Source organism: Opisthocomus hoazin, chromosome 18 (assembly GCF_030867145.1).
Source record: "Opisthocomus hoazin isolate bOpiHoa1 chromosome 18, bOpiHoa1.hap1, whole genome shotgun sequence".
Lineage (NCBI taxonomy): Eukaryota > Metazoa > Chordata > Aves > Opisthocomiformes > Opisthocomidae > Opisthocomus > Opisthocomus hoazin.
Window position 1 is genome coordinate 10,342,555 of NC_134431.1, and position 15,937 is coordinate 10,358,491.

The 15,937-nt window shown below is 53.6% G+C and overlaps 1 protein-coding gene across 2 annotated transcripts in view; it reads right to left on the reverse strand.

Annotated features, from left to right (window-relative positions):
- B4GALT5 (beta-1,4-galactosyltransferase 5) overlaps window positions 1-15,937 on the reverse strand; it is a 41,016-nt gene that overhangs the window by 11,593 nt on the left and 13,486 nt on the right. Inside the window, exons 1-2 of one of the 2 annotated variants that reach the window (XM_075438839.1) lie at window positions 12,306-12,332; window positions 3,094-3,228 (exon numbers count right to left, since the gene is read on the reverse strand). In XM_075438839.1, the coding sequence (XP_075294954.1) occupies window positions 3,094-3,211 (118 nt within the window). In that variant the 5' untranslated portion in view covers window positions 3,212-3,228; window positions 12,306-12,332. Of the gene's footprint in view, window positions 1-3,093; window positions 3,229-12,305; window positions 12,333-15,937 lie in introns of those variants that run through there. The other variant, XM_075438838.1, reaches the window with a different exon arrangement.

Consider the following 15,937-nt stretch of genomic DNA (forward strand, 5'->3'; position numbering starts at 1 on the left):
CCTTGGGGCACAAAGGTTACATGCGTTCCATCAGCAAACAGTTATTTACTGTAGGTACCCAGATTTTAAGTTATTTTACTGAACCCAGTGTGAAATTCAGATATTTTCTTTTTTTTAAACCAGCAGCTACAACCTTTCAAATTAAGCATACATTTAGTTTCAAGAACATATTGACAGCAAAAAGGTTTCACACATTTTATCCAGAGAGCAATTTAATAAATCCAGAATTACAGTGAAGTGAATGAATCAGCTAAGATTAAGAGTTAAGAATCTAAGCCATATTTAAGAATAGGAACATTTAAGTAATTACATAAGCACAGTATATTCTCCATAGCAGAAAGGCTACACCTAATAACCACATTAATGATACATCAAGAAAAAATAATCTAGCAACAATTTAATCTTTCAAAGCAAAGCAGGGAGGGTTGCCTTTACCTACAAGGTCAAAGTCTCCTATTTAAATCAACTGGGACAAGTCATTGCTGGCCTCATGTTTCAGCTTGCTTTACTGTGCTAGCACCTACCATCATGCCATTAATACTGTTTACCCGCTCAAATAAGTAGTACCCAAACTATCTCAGACCCAAGGTGGACTTGTAAACAGAACCTAAGGGCTTTTCAAGTATGAGAGACATTATTTTGGATGCTTGATACTGCTCTAAATTTTAATAACCAGATTCCCATTAAACTCCTACCACCAGAGTGCCCTCTCAATACTTCGCCCAGCTGACAATGCACGGTGAAGCTCAACTCCCCTTTTTCCACAAAGGGTTGCCTTTTCTGCTCGAGGAAGCACAGAAGGGGCCCCTCTCGATCCACCAAACAGGAAACCTATTATTGCATCTATTAGCAAATGCTGGAAAAAGTTCTAAATTACTTTGTTATTTTAATACAAGAGGAAAAAAGCTAAGGGCAAAGAATAAATGCAGATGGATGGGGACAAGCACACTGTGCTTGCAGCAGCCCATGCTGTGCTTGGTCACCTTGCCTTTCAGGGTGGGATATCGCATTTTTAAGGAATCTGCCTAGAAATGAAAGCCTCAGCTCCCAGGAGGACGCACACACAAGGCAGCACTGCACATAGAACTGCTCGGCCCTCAGCCCCTTGCTGGGGCACGCGTGACGTGCAAGAGAGGCTGCAGCTGAGAAAGCATCGGCAGCCTCCTACTTCCCAGTGCTCCCATGCAGCTGGAACAGGGACAACCAGAGAGTGGCCGCAGGGTCTTCTGCTGCCCATGCTGGCTTGTGGCCTGTGCCAGCTCACCCCCAGCAGCAGCATCCCTGCCCCTGCTACAAACACCTCTCCCAGGAAGAGGGCAAGGGATGCAGGGATGTGCAGGGATGTGACCGCTGCTGCTGCCTGCAGGGTAGGACAGCCTGGGAGCTGCTCCCAGAACCTCTGAGTCATGACTGGGACAGCCAAGGCCTTTGCTGGGTTCCTCCCTGCAGCCACACCAGGCAGGTGTGCTCTCCCAGCCACCACTCTGCCCGCAGCAGCGTGCGCAGGATGCTCTAACCAGGCAGTGCCCCCTGCCCACAGCCCACCGAGGCACCTGAAAAGTGAGTCAGGGAGGGAAGATACTGATCCTGATGTTAATATACTCCTTGTGGCCACAGTGCCACGTGCCTTCCAGATGTCCCCGCCACCCGTCATGCTCCTGTTTTGACCTGGCTGCCAGGGAAGGTCGCCCAAGGACGGTGCACAGTGCTTGTGTACGTTAAAACCGTCCTGGCGGCCGGAGCTCTCAGCACAGGAGGGGTCTCAGCCCATGGCTGCTGAGCTGGGATGGATATGAGGGCCGAGCAAAGCCAGTCGTTTCAGTAGCAGCAGTACCGGTACCACCAATGCTAACGTGGTAACCACATCCCTGTCTGCTGCAGAGAGCAGGAGCACACAGTCGATTTTGGGAAGGCCAGAACAGCAAGCGGCAGCAGTGGAGCGTCTACTGTCCCTCCCCTCGGGGGATCAGCCACTTCCTTACCCTGGTCTGCTTTACTTGATGTTTCCAGCCTTAAAAATAGCCTGGGCTGGCCGTCCTGGGTGGCTCCGGCGGGGACAGGAGGTGACCCGGGGTGCCAATCTCTTGCATAAGTTGATAACTCCCCTCCTGTGCCCATCCCCAGTCAGAACCCAGCTGAACTGGTGGCTACACCACCCACTCCTCAGTAGGCTGGGCAGCAAGGACACGGCTCATATTTTTTATTACAGAAATCACCTTGCCTTGTAAAACTACCAGCCCCTGCTGACGAACCCTTGCAGTGGAGGAGCTGAGCTAAGCTCCCCGGTATCACTGCAGCCTGATGCCAGCCGAGGCACTGGTGACAGGTCAGCAAGGAAGGTGCGTGCTCGGTGTCACACTGGCCCAAAGGCAATGCCTCACCGTGGCTGACAGACAGCCATGTGCACTCCTGCTTCGCTGGACTGTATTCACACCGAAACTTGCAACCCTGTTATCAGCTCCGTATTAGAGATGACGAACAGCCTGGGAGTGGGAGCCTGGGACTCCGCTCCCCGCATTCTGCCCAAAGTTCCATATATTATTGGTGGCAGACGTCCAGCCAAGTTATCTCAGTTCAGCCTTGCATGGGAAGAGTGAAGCTTATGAGCAAAGGCTCCTTCAGGTGCACGGAGCCAGGGCTCTGTGCACACGTGCACCTGGGAAGTTCTTTTTCAGATATGAAACCTGATCTTTGCACTGAATTTGAAAGTGCTTATCCTCAGACTGGTTGAGGCTAGCAAGTTGAATCCCTGGAAAGCAAAAAGGTTTTCAGCTCAACATCCCATCATTTGAGACCTTTCAAGATTTTCACCCAGTTAGAAATATTTGAATTTTACATATATGTACAGAAATTATTTTTATATATATAATGTGTATATATATACCGTAATTCTATATATAATATGTGTTTTTATGTTATATATAATATGCATTTATATGTATTGAAAAAAGAAAAGCAAATTAATCAATGTTCCCACCCTGCATTTACCAGCATAAATTAATGCCTTCAAGCGAGACTGGTTTGGGCTCAGACCAACTCCACTTCCAGCGGAAGTGGAACCTTTGATCAAAACGACAGCTATTGAAGGAATACCTGAGTCATTCACGCTGCTGTTCCTCTTGGCATAGGCACTGCGGACCACCTGCTCATACACCTGAGCTCCTATTGTTCGCATGTTTTCACGAATCATGATGCCTTGGGCTTGCATCATGAAGAGGTAGGTGTTCACTGCAAGGAGAAGAAAAGAAAAAAAGGAATATTTCCATGAGCATCAGCTTTTGTACGAAAGAGAAATCAGAGTTTTTTGGGAACCATTCCCAGCCTTCTGCCTGGTTTCAGCTCCCTCCTGTCCTGTCAGGAGGATCCCCGGGTCACACATGCCTCGGTTGCCCAACGGGAGCTGGGAAGAGCACAGAGTTGGGAAGCAGAGGCATAAGGCATCTTTGGAAACCCAGCTGGTTAGTAAGGGGAACGTACCCAGCTAGACCTGACAGTGCAGACTGTAACACAGCATTGCAGCTTAAACAACAGTACCTTTTGCTGCCTAATTAGGAAATATCCTTTTATCATCAAACTAAGCTGCACACCTGGAGAAGGGCATTTGTTCTTAGACTGCAGCACCAAGGGCTGAGGCTTGCTTGGCAGAGGTGCCCCAAAGGGCACCACAAAAAACATCCCACTGCCAGTCTCGGAGCACGTCAGCAATCCATACGTCCCAGAGCAGGCAGCATTTTGCAGCGCAAGCCCCCCGGGTCCCTGGGGCCAGCCTGACTCCTTCCTCTCCTCCTTTCCTGCTGACCCCGTGCCCTGGCACTGCGTAGGCTGAGCCTGCTTAGGTTTCAGCTTAAGCTGACACCCAGCGCTGGCAGGGACGGGCCCAAAGCAAACAGCAGCAAGCACAGCCCTGCATCACCAGCAGTGCCTGCAGGGACGGCAGGGCAGCCACCCACGGGGATGGCGGGACGGCCACCGCACACGCCACAGCACCCATCGCCAGCATCGCAGTGCCAGCCACGGCCCCCCTGCAGTGACGTTTCAGGCTTATGAACGAAGCAAAAAAAACCTCTTGATTTGATAATATGGGGAGGAAGGGAGATCTAGAAGGCCAATTCTGCACTGGTGATTAAAAAAAACAAGTCAAAAGACACTCCAGGAGGGATGAAAAGGGCACCAGGCCAAGGAAACAACAGAGACCCCACACAGGGGAGGGCAGTAACCGATAAAATGTCACCAGGAAACATCCGTAACAGACAGGTCGTTTCTACAGCAGGCGTATCACACGCTGTAATAGCCTGAAACCAGCGGCTGCCAGTGCCAGGACAATATAGTCATTGCTGGAGTCACCGGGAGTGCAGATTAGATCGGGCACCCCAAGGGTGGCACCGCTGTCGGGGAGCAAGGGTCCCCCCAAACACCGCCCACCGGCACAGACGCTGATGCCCTGCCCCAGTCTCCCTGCCCTCCCTTCTTCTTTTAACCCACAGGTTGAGTCAGCCTCCAGAAAGGCCGCCCAGATGCATTTCCCAATCCCAATCGTATTTTGTTTTCACACAGCTAAGTAAATATTTCAAAGGGCGACGGAGTCCCACGGATGCCCAGAGCCCCCCTGCCGTGCCCAGGCACTGCCCATGCCCAGCCGGTCCCCCAGCCATGGGCAATCACCAGGTTTTCAGCAAGAAGGGGGTCGGCTGCATTAAGTGCTTGGCAACTAAACGGCTTGAAATGCATTTTTAAATGCTTGTTTCCAGCCTCTCCCTTCCCATACACGCACCCTTTGCGGTGCGGCCAATGCCGCCACCTTACGCCAGTGGTTACACCAGCAACAAGCAGGAGCAGCCTCAGCCAAAGCTGCACGCCAGCCCTCTTCACAGAATCACAGAATGGTCGGGGTTGGAAGGGACCTCTGGGGATCATCCAGTCCAACCCCCCTGCCGAAGCAGGGTCATCCAGAGCAGGCAGCACAGGACCTTGTCCAGGCGGGTCTTGAATATCTCCAGAGGAGGAGACTCCACAACCTCCCTGGGCAGCCTGTTCCAGTGCTCCGTCACCCTCAGAATGAAGAGGTTCTCCCTCATGTTCAGCTGAAACTTCCTGTGCTTCAGTTTGTGCCCACTGCCCCTTGTCCTGTCACTGGGCACCACTGAAAAGAGCTTGGCCCCATCTTCCTGACACCCACCCTGCAGATATTTATAAGCACCTAATGGTCCCCTCGCAGCCTTCTCTTCTTCAGGCTGAACAAGCCCAGCTCCCTCAGCCTTTCCTCATAGGAGAGATGTTCCAGTCCCCTCATCATCTTCGTAGCCCTCCGCTGGACTCTCTCCAGTAGCTCTTCATCTTTCTTGAACTGGGGAGCCCAGAACTGGACAGAGTACTCCAGATGGGGCCTCACTAGGGCAGTGTAGAGGGGAAGGAGAACCTCCCTCGACCTGCTGGCCACACTCTTCTTGATGCACCCCAGGATCCCATTGGCTTTCTTGGCAGCCAGGGCACACTGCTGGCTCATGGTTAACCTGTCGTCCACCAGGACACTCAGGTCCCTCTCCGCAGAGCTGCTCTCCAGCAGGTCCGCCCCAAGCCTGTACTGGTGCATGGGGTTGTTCCTCCCCAGGTGCAGGACCCTGCATTTGCCTTTGTTGAACCTCATCAGGTTCCTCTCTGCCCAACGTTCCAGCCAGTCCAGGTCACGCTGAATGGCAGCACAGCCTTCTGGTGTGTCTCTTAGCTCACTCACCTCTCCTGGGGCCAGCTCTGCAACCCAGAGCAACCACTGCATCGGTTAGTAACACCTACAGAATAAACACATGCTCCGGTGCAGTGTCTTGGCGAGACACTCCCGCTGCAATGACAGTGAGAGACAGCGAGGGCTGCTCCTGCTCGGCAGGACGGGGAATTCGCTCTGGCAGATCCCCAGGATAAGGCTCAAGGAGAAGCTGGCATTTCGATGTGGCACCACAGGCCAGAAGCAAATGGAGCTGAAATTCCCCATGCAAAGCCTGGCACCCAGCCCTAAAACCTCTGTACGCTTGCACTCGGACTCCACTCCTGCTCGGAGCTCAGCGTGGAACCGCACCACCTCCCAGCACCAGTGCTTCGGCCCCAGCATCCCTCCCCGCAGCCAGCCAGGACTTACGGAAATGGGAGCTCCTGGGAGGGGGGAGAAAGGTTTGTGGAAATGGGCTGCTTAGGGGTTAGTGGTAAATAAGCAAGCGATGCAGTCCAGCCGGCACGGCCTTGGGGTCGAGAGCAGGACGCGCAGGGCAGCTCCGGCCCAACCTACCTGTGCAGGTCTCCCAGATGACCATGACAAGACATCTTCTCCTTGAGCTCATCAGCCCACGTCACAGCTCTGCCTCCATTGCAAAGGTGACATATTATGCTTGGGGCATACGGCTCTGAAGGACACATTTATAACATCCTGCCCCGATGACAGCCCCCACCCCAAGCTGCAGCCAGCAGCACTGCGAGGCTTTGCCCGGAGGCAGCACACACCACCACATCCAGCGATGGAACAGCATTCTCCGAAGCCGAGCATCAACTCGTCAGGGAGAGCAGCACCGCACAGGCTCACCTTGGCTGTCAGCGAACAGCGAGGGGCAGAGACTGTCCAGCTCCCCCTCTAAAAACCCAAAAGGCTAACCAAGAGCGGGGGCACAGCTCCCCGTCCCTCTGCACAGAGCAAAGGGTAGCTGAAGCCACTCGAGCCAAAGTGTTTCTCAGGACCAGGCTGTTGGTAAGGGAAGGGGGGCACCAAGCTTGCACCTTCCAGCTTGCCTGGAGTTTGAGTCAGCAGCAAGGCGTAACTCACCGATGCTGAACAAGTAATTGAGATTTCTACTTTGTTATGCCTTCTGCTCGCTGGATAAAGCGTAGCTAGGTTTGGTGAAGCATGAAAGAACAGCAGAAACACAAATCGGCATCCAATCCCTGCTTAATGCAAGGAAGAGGGAGGTTTGTCGGGCGCAGTGAAAGCGCCGTTTGTTCCCTGCTCGCTTGTTGGGCGGACGGAGCCGGGCCTCGCCGCTGCCACATGACACGGCTCGCTGGGTCGGACGCGCACGGGGCTGCAGCGGGAACCCTGAGCAGACTGTCACAGCAGCCACCACCCCAGGGGAGCGCGAACACAAACAACACCAGCTTTGTTTAAAGCAGCAGTTGCCTTTCCACGTATTAGCCCCTTTACTCAGATGATTAAGGGGATACCTGGCCATGGACAAGCTGTGCCATCAACACGGCATCCACCCGACCCCAAGAACCCCCACACTCACACCCACCCCAGCCCAGGGAGGAGAGCCTCTTCTCCTGCCCCCGGAACGACCCACCACTGTGAGATAAGCTTCACAAACCCCACGCTTACCCAGAACATGCAATTCATTCGGGTCAGAAAATCGGATTTAAAACACATTATTTAAAACATTTCACTCCCCCTACCCACACGGTGCCTAAATTAGCTCCACGGAACTCCTGCAGCCAGGGCTGGGTCTGGACCAACATTTGGGAAATCACTGTACCGAACTCAAACCTCACTCTTCAGTTTACTTCACTTCTGATGAGCAAACGGGTTATGTTTTGAATTTATAAAGCCTGAGCTGGCTGACCACAGAGAACCCAGGGCTCCTGTACTGGAGAAGCAGCACTTCCCAGTGCCATCGTGCTGGAGCCACAGCCAGCAGGGGAAGGAGATTCCGAGCATCCCCACCACCTGCCCCTGCCAGGGAGGAACACGAACACACACACACATGCACACACACGCACACACACGCTCACGGCACGCTCAGCCTGAACCAAGGTTCAGCCAGAAAGCAGCTCTCCGTGCCGTGAGATATTGCTAATCCAATCACATAGGATGATCTAAGAAAATCACACTGGCATTCCGCCTTTACTCCATCTGAGCGCGGAGCACTTCAGACCACAGACACAGAGCAGTAACAGCCCGGCTACAGCCGCTGAGCAGCAGGACAAGGACGGGAGAGGGATTTTAGCTGCTGTCAGCAGGAGGGGAGATGCCTGTTTTCCTACAAATTTCCAACAGACCCTCACTACTGATGCAGAAAACAAGAAAAATTTACGAATCCATTTGCCCAAATGACTGCCTTAAGATTACTCTCATTAGTTCATCAAAGGACAAGGCAACCCCGCTGTGATTTAAACACGTGGAAGTCACAGTATCAGACCTACAGCTTGCCACTGGCTGGAGCAGAGGCACACGGGTGCACCCCCCCAGGATGCTGCACCCCAGCCTCCCAGCTCACGAGCAACAGGGAGGGAGGGCAAGCACTCACCCAAACCCATGGTGGATGCAAAAACTTCAAATGGGGAGGTCCAATTATATCAATGAGCACTGAAAGCTTCCTGTAATTATTTCTCTGTTGGTACTTTTGGAGCACTTCTAATCAAGAAACAGCTGACTCTCTCATGGAAAATTAATTCACCGTGATGATATGTACTAGAAGAGGCAGCAGGGTAATCTGCAGCTCGGGAACCGATTCAGAAGAGGCCTGAGTGCGGTCCACGTCAGCTACTGACACAGGAAGGGGACAGACCTGACCCGTCTTGCTCCTGACCCCAACACGCTTCCACCATCTGGGGAAAGGACCTTCCTCCAGCATCCCCTGGTGCAGGGGATTGCGCCGTACTCCAAGCCCCATGCCGGGAGAGACAGCCACCAGAGCTGGGGTCAGGAAGAGGGGCCAGGCAGCTCACAGCAGCCCTGCACGCCCGCAGCAGTATCAGCACCCAGCACGGCGGCCAGGCTTTCCTGAGGAAGGAGTGGGTCTTCCTCTGCTTTGAGATTTAGCGCTTTCTGTCACACTCAGCACTTTTCCTGGTTCATTAGTCCATCAGCGCCGCAGGATTGCAGAGGGGCTGTTTGCGAGTTTATCGTGGTCTCACTGCAAGGCACTGCCTTCTCCTGCCGACACCCAGGGCTCTGGAGCAGCCGGACCCCGTCCCACCAAGGGCAGCCACCGCCAGCCCCTGCCCTGCCCCGGGAGCGCACACCTCAACCAACACAGCCATAAATCAGTGTATGCCCAGGGAAACCACCATGGAACGAACGGCTCTGCCAGACGTTCGGAGCGGTACGGAGCACCCAGCAGAGCCTGCAGGACCCCTGCACACGGGAGATGCACCGGAGCCTCCGGGAGCAGCGACATCCTGCAGGAAGCAGCGATGGGTGCTCAGGTCCCTCCCAGCACCCTGCCAGGGCTGGGAGATCCTGCCCGCTGCAAACACCTCCGCAGGGCCCGGAGACGACGAATCCAGCAGAGTCCTGGCTACCTTCAGCCGTTTGTTAAGTTCTCCCAGCAGATCTCCAGCACCAATTCAGCTCCGCTAGCATTACCAATATACAGGGGTTTAATCCAACTAAGCCTCCAAGGAACAGACAGACAGTTACGATAGTCTTAACTCGTAAACAACCTAACCAGGAAATTTAGCGGCATCCTATTGCCAACACACCATGAGACCTCTGTCTATTAGCCTTCCAGTGGCACCGTATTCCCCAGATGTAGAGTGCTAGAACAATTAAATAAGAGGTTCCTATTAGTTTTAGAGAATTTAATATTAAAGCCATCGCTGTTACTTAGCCCTTCGCCTATAAATAGCACAGGAAGGAATAATTTGATACGTTAAGTGGTCTAAGAATTAACAGTGCTGCAGCAGCACTGAGCTGCTAATTACAAAGCACCCGTCCCCAAAACTGGCAAGTCTGCAGCCTGCACGTGCGCGAAGCAAGCGGGGAAGATGGGAGACTGCAGTGATGCTCAACCAAAACCTGAATATGGCTAATCTGCATCTGAACTGTCTTCGAGAAAAATGACCCTGGGCAGGCTTCAGTAAGGGGGAAGAAAATTCAGATTGTTCTAATAGTCCCTAAATTATTAACCTATGCATTTAAGATGGCAACTTTCAGTTGCAGTCCCACAGCTGGCTGAGCTAAGGCGTTTGCGCAACTCACTTTGAGGAACACTGCACTGATTTTAGGATACCCAGCAAGAGGAGCCACAACACGCACCGCATGCACGGGAAAACTCCGCAGGCCAGGGGAACTCACGGAGCATTTGCAGCACCAAAGCACCCACGGAGGGAGGCCTGCACCCCGCAGCAGCCAGTGCTGGTAGTGGGACCGAGCTCTGGGTCACCGGGGTGCAGCCAGACCCACCGGGACAGCGAGCAGCCCAGCGCTGGCACACATGGCACCCAGCTCCACGCAGGCAACGCTGCGGGTGGGGAAACCAGAGGATACGGTTTGCCGGAGCCCCAGGGCAGTTAATGCCAAGGATGGCTGTAAGATCACACAGGACTTTGCAAATCCCCAGAGCAGCCCAACTCCCGGGCTCTGCTGCAATTCCTCTTTGCGAGGAAGGGCATAGCGACATGTGCAGGCTGGAGCACAGAGAGTAACAAGCATTTGCCCAAGTTAAATATGACTCTTCCTAGCGAGATTCGGACTCTCCTACTTTAATTGTAGCTCAGGAGATGCAACTACACATGACTGCGTCTCCCGTTTATCTCCTATCCCTCCCTCCTCGCGGCGATGGGCAGCTCCCCCCTTCCATGGCCAGCCAGCCCACCCCGCCATTTCGCCTCCCTTCGCCAGGGTCAGCGCAGCCGCTTCCAAGGAGGAAAAACAACATCAGCTGCCAGCAGATTTCTCCGCACACAGAGCATAAAAGCACAGCACTCACTGGGCACTTGTGGGCACCGCACAGTTAAATGTGCAATAAAAGGCTCTTCAGCAGGCGGAGTGAAATGGTTGCTAACCTCTCCGGCTGGCAGCACTGGCAGGCAGGCTGCTGCTGGCTACCGACAGCAAACATTTACAGTTCAGCGTTTGTTCCTTGGGTTCATTAGGAGACAAAGTGGTGGAAATTTCCTGCATCCCGGACACCATCTCGAAGCAGCAGGAATTCTGACGCCTGAGCCGGATGCTCATATAGGATCAGGCTGAGGAAACAGAGAGCTTTGGTCCAAAAAAAAAAAAAAAGAAAAAAAAAAGATTTACGTGAATGCTTGAGCAAGCAAGGGAGAGGAAGAGCAGGCATCCCACACAGCACTGCCCCTGAAGCGGGAGGGCAGGGGAGGACGTGGGCTGCTCAGGACAACTCCTCATCTCCTGGGTCATGGGAATTGGCACGGCTGCGGGAGGGAAAGGAAATCCTTTCCTGCAGGCAAGCCCTGCCACCAACCTGGACCACCTACTCAAACAAGCAGCCTTCAGACATGCAGGAAAGAGTGGATACGTGGGGACGTATTGCCCAGGAAATGCATTCAGCAGGGAGTTTTCATCGGGGCTGTCCTTCACCAGTTGGAGCAATCTGGAATACAGCCAGACCACAGCAGAGAATAGAAGACAGGTTGGATTTGGATTTAAAATTTCTACATACATCACACACCATTTAAATAGATTTTGAAATCACTGATTTGTTAGTCTTCTGAACTGGGAGATGAATTATACCTACTGGAGAGCATGAAACTGTCAAGATAAAAACAACTTAAGAGTCATGGATTTACCAACTCAGTTCACATGGTACAAGCTGCACTGTCTGAACCTTTAACACCCTGACTTTGATGGAGGAAAAGAGAATGGGACAGTTGTTTAGCATATTCTGTAAAAAAACAGACAAAGACCTGATTTTTCAAGCATGTTTTACAAGTTCAGCATGGCTGAACAAAAAGGGTTATCACATGCCCAGCCTCATGTTTGCTGCAACTGAGCTGTTCCAAAGGGGGGTCCGAGATGTTGCTTCTGGTCCGTGGCCTGCCTCTCACACCAGGCTGGACCATCCCAGTTAACATGCATGAAACAACACGCCCTCCCAGTTGCGATGCTCAAATGCAGGCACAGGATTTGTGGTTAAAGCATCCAGGATGGCATTCGTTCTTCGCTCAATTCAGCAAGATCCGCAGCACATCCTCCACTGCCATTTATGGCTAAAGCATGGTCCAGATCTTATTTACATCTTCGTCTCCAAAAAAGAAATTAGCACGGGGAAAGTCCTGCTCCCTGCCTAGTCTGCCCACGAAGCAGACACCCCAGGGGACCCGCTTCTTGCCATCAGAATGCCGAAACCCAAGGCAGAGATTTTCGCCCCTGCGGTGGGCTGGCCTACGCCAAGCTGCTGGCTGCTCCGTGCCCCGACCAGGGCAGGGTGTGCTGTGCCGGTGGGGACACCCACCACGACCCACCCCACGGGAGGTGCAAGGCAGCTCGCAGAGTGCAACCCTCAGCCCACACTATGGCCTTCACCCCAACAGTCCGCAAGCACCACGATGACTACCCCTACCCGCACAGCAACGTTCCCCACCGAAGCTGCAGGCTCTTGTCTGATCTGACGCTGGGCGTTCCGACTCCTCGCTGCGGCTAAAAAGCCCAGAGCCAGCAGCACACACTGCAATATTGCAGTCAGTACCTGCTGCTGAAAATAAAGCATCCTGCAAAGGCTTCAGTCCTGAAAGTACAAAGGCTGCTTTGCAGCAAGCATGATTTGAGCCATGGAGAATGCACTGAAGGGAAGATCCCTCCGTAACAACACCTCAAGACTGTCCCTGCTGCGGTTTCTTTTCCATACATCACCAGGTCCTGGGAAACCAGCCGTTTCAGCAGCCAGGGAAGGAGCACTGCCACAGCCCCACCTCCACGCTACGCATCAGCCTGGCTCGTCTGCTGGAGAGCCCATCAGCCCTTTCAACACCTAAAAAATTCTCCAAACTGAAATTCCTCAATCACGTGGGATTATTGTCATCCCAGATTTCAAAAGGCAGCAGCTCAGAGCTCCCTGCCAAGGGTACTTCCACCACACAGTGCCATTAGGACCCACAGCAGCTTGGCCTCCGCAGTACGATTACAGAGTTGTTCTTGTCTGCAATAATTAAAGACTGCGCTGCAAACAGTCAGTACAGCTGCTGTGTTTTTATAGGATGAAGAAAGCTATCAAAAAGTGGATGCTACTTTGAAGTTCCAGCATACAGACCATTACCTATGGGATTTTATAAGAACTCTGATGCTCTAAGACATTTATTAGCTTTGTTGTGAGCTATGTAGCCTTGGAATTCCTAACATTTTTTATTTGGTTTTCTTCCGCCTGACAAGCAAACTGGTAGTACAGCTGCCGTAAATAAATTAACCAATTCCACTATCAGAGCAGGGAATGACTTCATTGGCAACAATTCATCCCTCTGTCTACGAACTTATTTAGCACTTGACTAAGAGACTACACATCACAGCCTGCGTGACACCTTCCTGGGTGCAGAAAAGCAGTGCCATGAGAGTCTGTTTGGGATGCTCTGAACAAGGCAAAATGGAAAAACCCCTCTCCATCACCCCGCGCCGCAGACCTCTGCCGTGCACTTTGAGACCAGACCTCAGCACACGCCAGAGCCCTCTCTGGGGACAGCCGTGCAGCTTCCCCCTCAGGACCATTCTCCTCTCCCCCTCTCAGCCGACTCATCCCTCCTGCCCAGCCACAGCAAACATTCACCAACCGCGCTGCTGCCCCGGTGCCAGCCATGAGAAAACCCTAAACCTTATCACAGGAAGGGGGAGAATAAAGTGCCCTGGCATCAGAAGCCAGATTCGCACCGCCCTTTACCACAAGCACCACACTCGCAGAGCTACCATTAAGTTACACATTAATCCTAGATAAGCAGAAGCAAGGCTGTTGAGTGAGCTCAGCAAGGGGTAAGAGCTGTACCCAGGGTTCCAGACCCACCACGGGCGATGGCGACATCGCTGGCCACCAAGGACGGGGAGCCCCTGGCCCCCAGCCTCCCACCCCACCAGGTTCTGCTGGGTTTATACAAACAGGGAGAAAGCCCAGTGCAAGTCCAGCGATGCAGGCTGTCTGGGAGCAGGCTGTGGGGAGGGGGCACTGGGCACCAAGCCCAGCTGCCCACAGCATCCCAGCAGCACGGTCACTGCCTTCTCCTGCCCCGAGCCACCAGCTCTCATCTGTGTGGTGGCTCTGCAATGGCTTGGGGACTTCCAAGCCCAAGTTTTTCCCTATTAACTCGCAGCCCTGGAGAGGGACGAGCACACATGGGGACACATCGGGGAAGAGTAAACACCCCCTCCCTCCATCCCACTGCCCCACAGAAATGCCTTTAAGCTCCTCACAAGCAGCAGCTGAAGTTTCTTAAAGAGAGTTGTGTGTTTCCAGAGGGATCTGACCACTAGCTCATCCATACGAGCAACAGGGCAGGGGGAAAAAAACAAAACAAAACAAAAACTAATCAATTCCAGCCTGCCTGCACCCAGAACTCAAGCTCTGCAAACAAAAGTCAGACATTCAGCTAACTTGGAAAAGATAAACACACCGGGAACAGGAGGCCGGTGCTCCCTGGGCCGAGCAGACCCCCCAGCCCCGCATGGGACGTGTCCCCCCTCCTCGCGCCCAGCTCAGCTGCGCTGCCTCAGCCTCCTGTACAAACCCCTTGGGATCAGGGGGCTGCACCTGGCAAACGAGGAGGGGAATTAATTTCTAACTGCTGGGCACATCCCTTGGTTCGGGTTCAGGAGCTCGGTTTAGACACGGCGGCTCCAAGAGCTCATCCATGGGGGATCGGCTTGGGCACACAGAGACTGCTCCAGCCCTACTGCTGCCCACAAACAGGACCCGGGTGGGCAAGAGCAAGGCAGAGTGAGGGCTGGGGGGCAGGTGGTGAGGCTCTGTGCTTTGCCACCACGGCACAGAGGTAAACTGCAGTAATCCCGGCCAGCATGGGCTCCCCTGCCCTGACCCAAGCAACTCCCCATGACTGTAGACAGAGCCCAGTGATGCCAGCCGCTGATTTGTGTCCCTTCTCACACCCAGATTCCATTTAATAGTCTCCTTGTCCTTCATTCCCCACATTGCTAGTGAGAAGTTAAAATTCACAAGTGCATCAAGTGTCTCAGGGATAGCATGTTTCCTTTGCATCCTAAAAAAATGCACCAAAACACTGCATATCTCAGTGTCCATCCCACGAAGATGGACCAGAGCCAGCTCCCTGGCGGTCTCAGGGCCAGGGCGGGCACTGGGCAGCAAGGCACTGCCCTGCTGGGTGCTGGGAGAGCCCTGTGCAGGACGGCTGCAAGCAAAGGCAGCTTCATCAGGGGCTTAACAACCTCCTCCTCTCCCTCTGCAAACACCCCCCTCACTGCAAATCGGGCTGGGCAGGCTGTCGCAGACAGCCATGGGTCTGGAGGGCTCCAGGGGTGGAGCTGATCAGGGCTGGCATCCCATGGACTCTGCCCACACCAGCCCCTCCAACCCACCCAGCATGGCACCAGCCCACCCCCCTCCTCCTCCCAGCCGAAGCACCAGCCCATCTCTCCCTGTAGGATAACAAGATTTTAGATTACACCAACTTATCCACTCAAGGTACCCAATGTGTCCATGTTGTGCTTGCTACTCCACGATATCATTACAGCTAAACACCACCCTCCTCCGCTCCCCCCGTGCCCCACATGGCCAAGCCCCTGGCAGCGCTCTGCAGACACAGCCCTACAAACGCCACGATGCCCTTCCGCAGCAGCACCCTGCAGGCTGGGGGGATTCGACCCGCTCCCAAGCCAGCTGCAGACGCAGTGTCCCAGGTGCAAAGGTGGGTAACAGCGGCCACGTTTAATACAGGTTCATACAGGTTGCTCTTCTTGCAAGTACAGCCCTTCCCTAGCTGGAGCAGATGCTGTGCCACAGGGTCCGCAGCGGAGTCCTCTGCCATCAGTGCTGGTTTTTGGCCCTTTCGTAGGCTTGGGAGAAGAGCTACCCCAGCCCTGACGCCAGGAGCCTGCTGCCACACCGGCGTGGAAGGACACCAGCCTCATGTGGGAACATCCACCTGCGGTGTTTCGGCACCCGTCAAGTGCAAGTGACAAACTGAAGCAGAGAAAGTTCCAGCTGAACATGAGGAAGAACTTCTTCCCTCTGAGGGTGACGGAGCCCTGGAACAGGCTGCC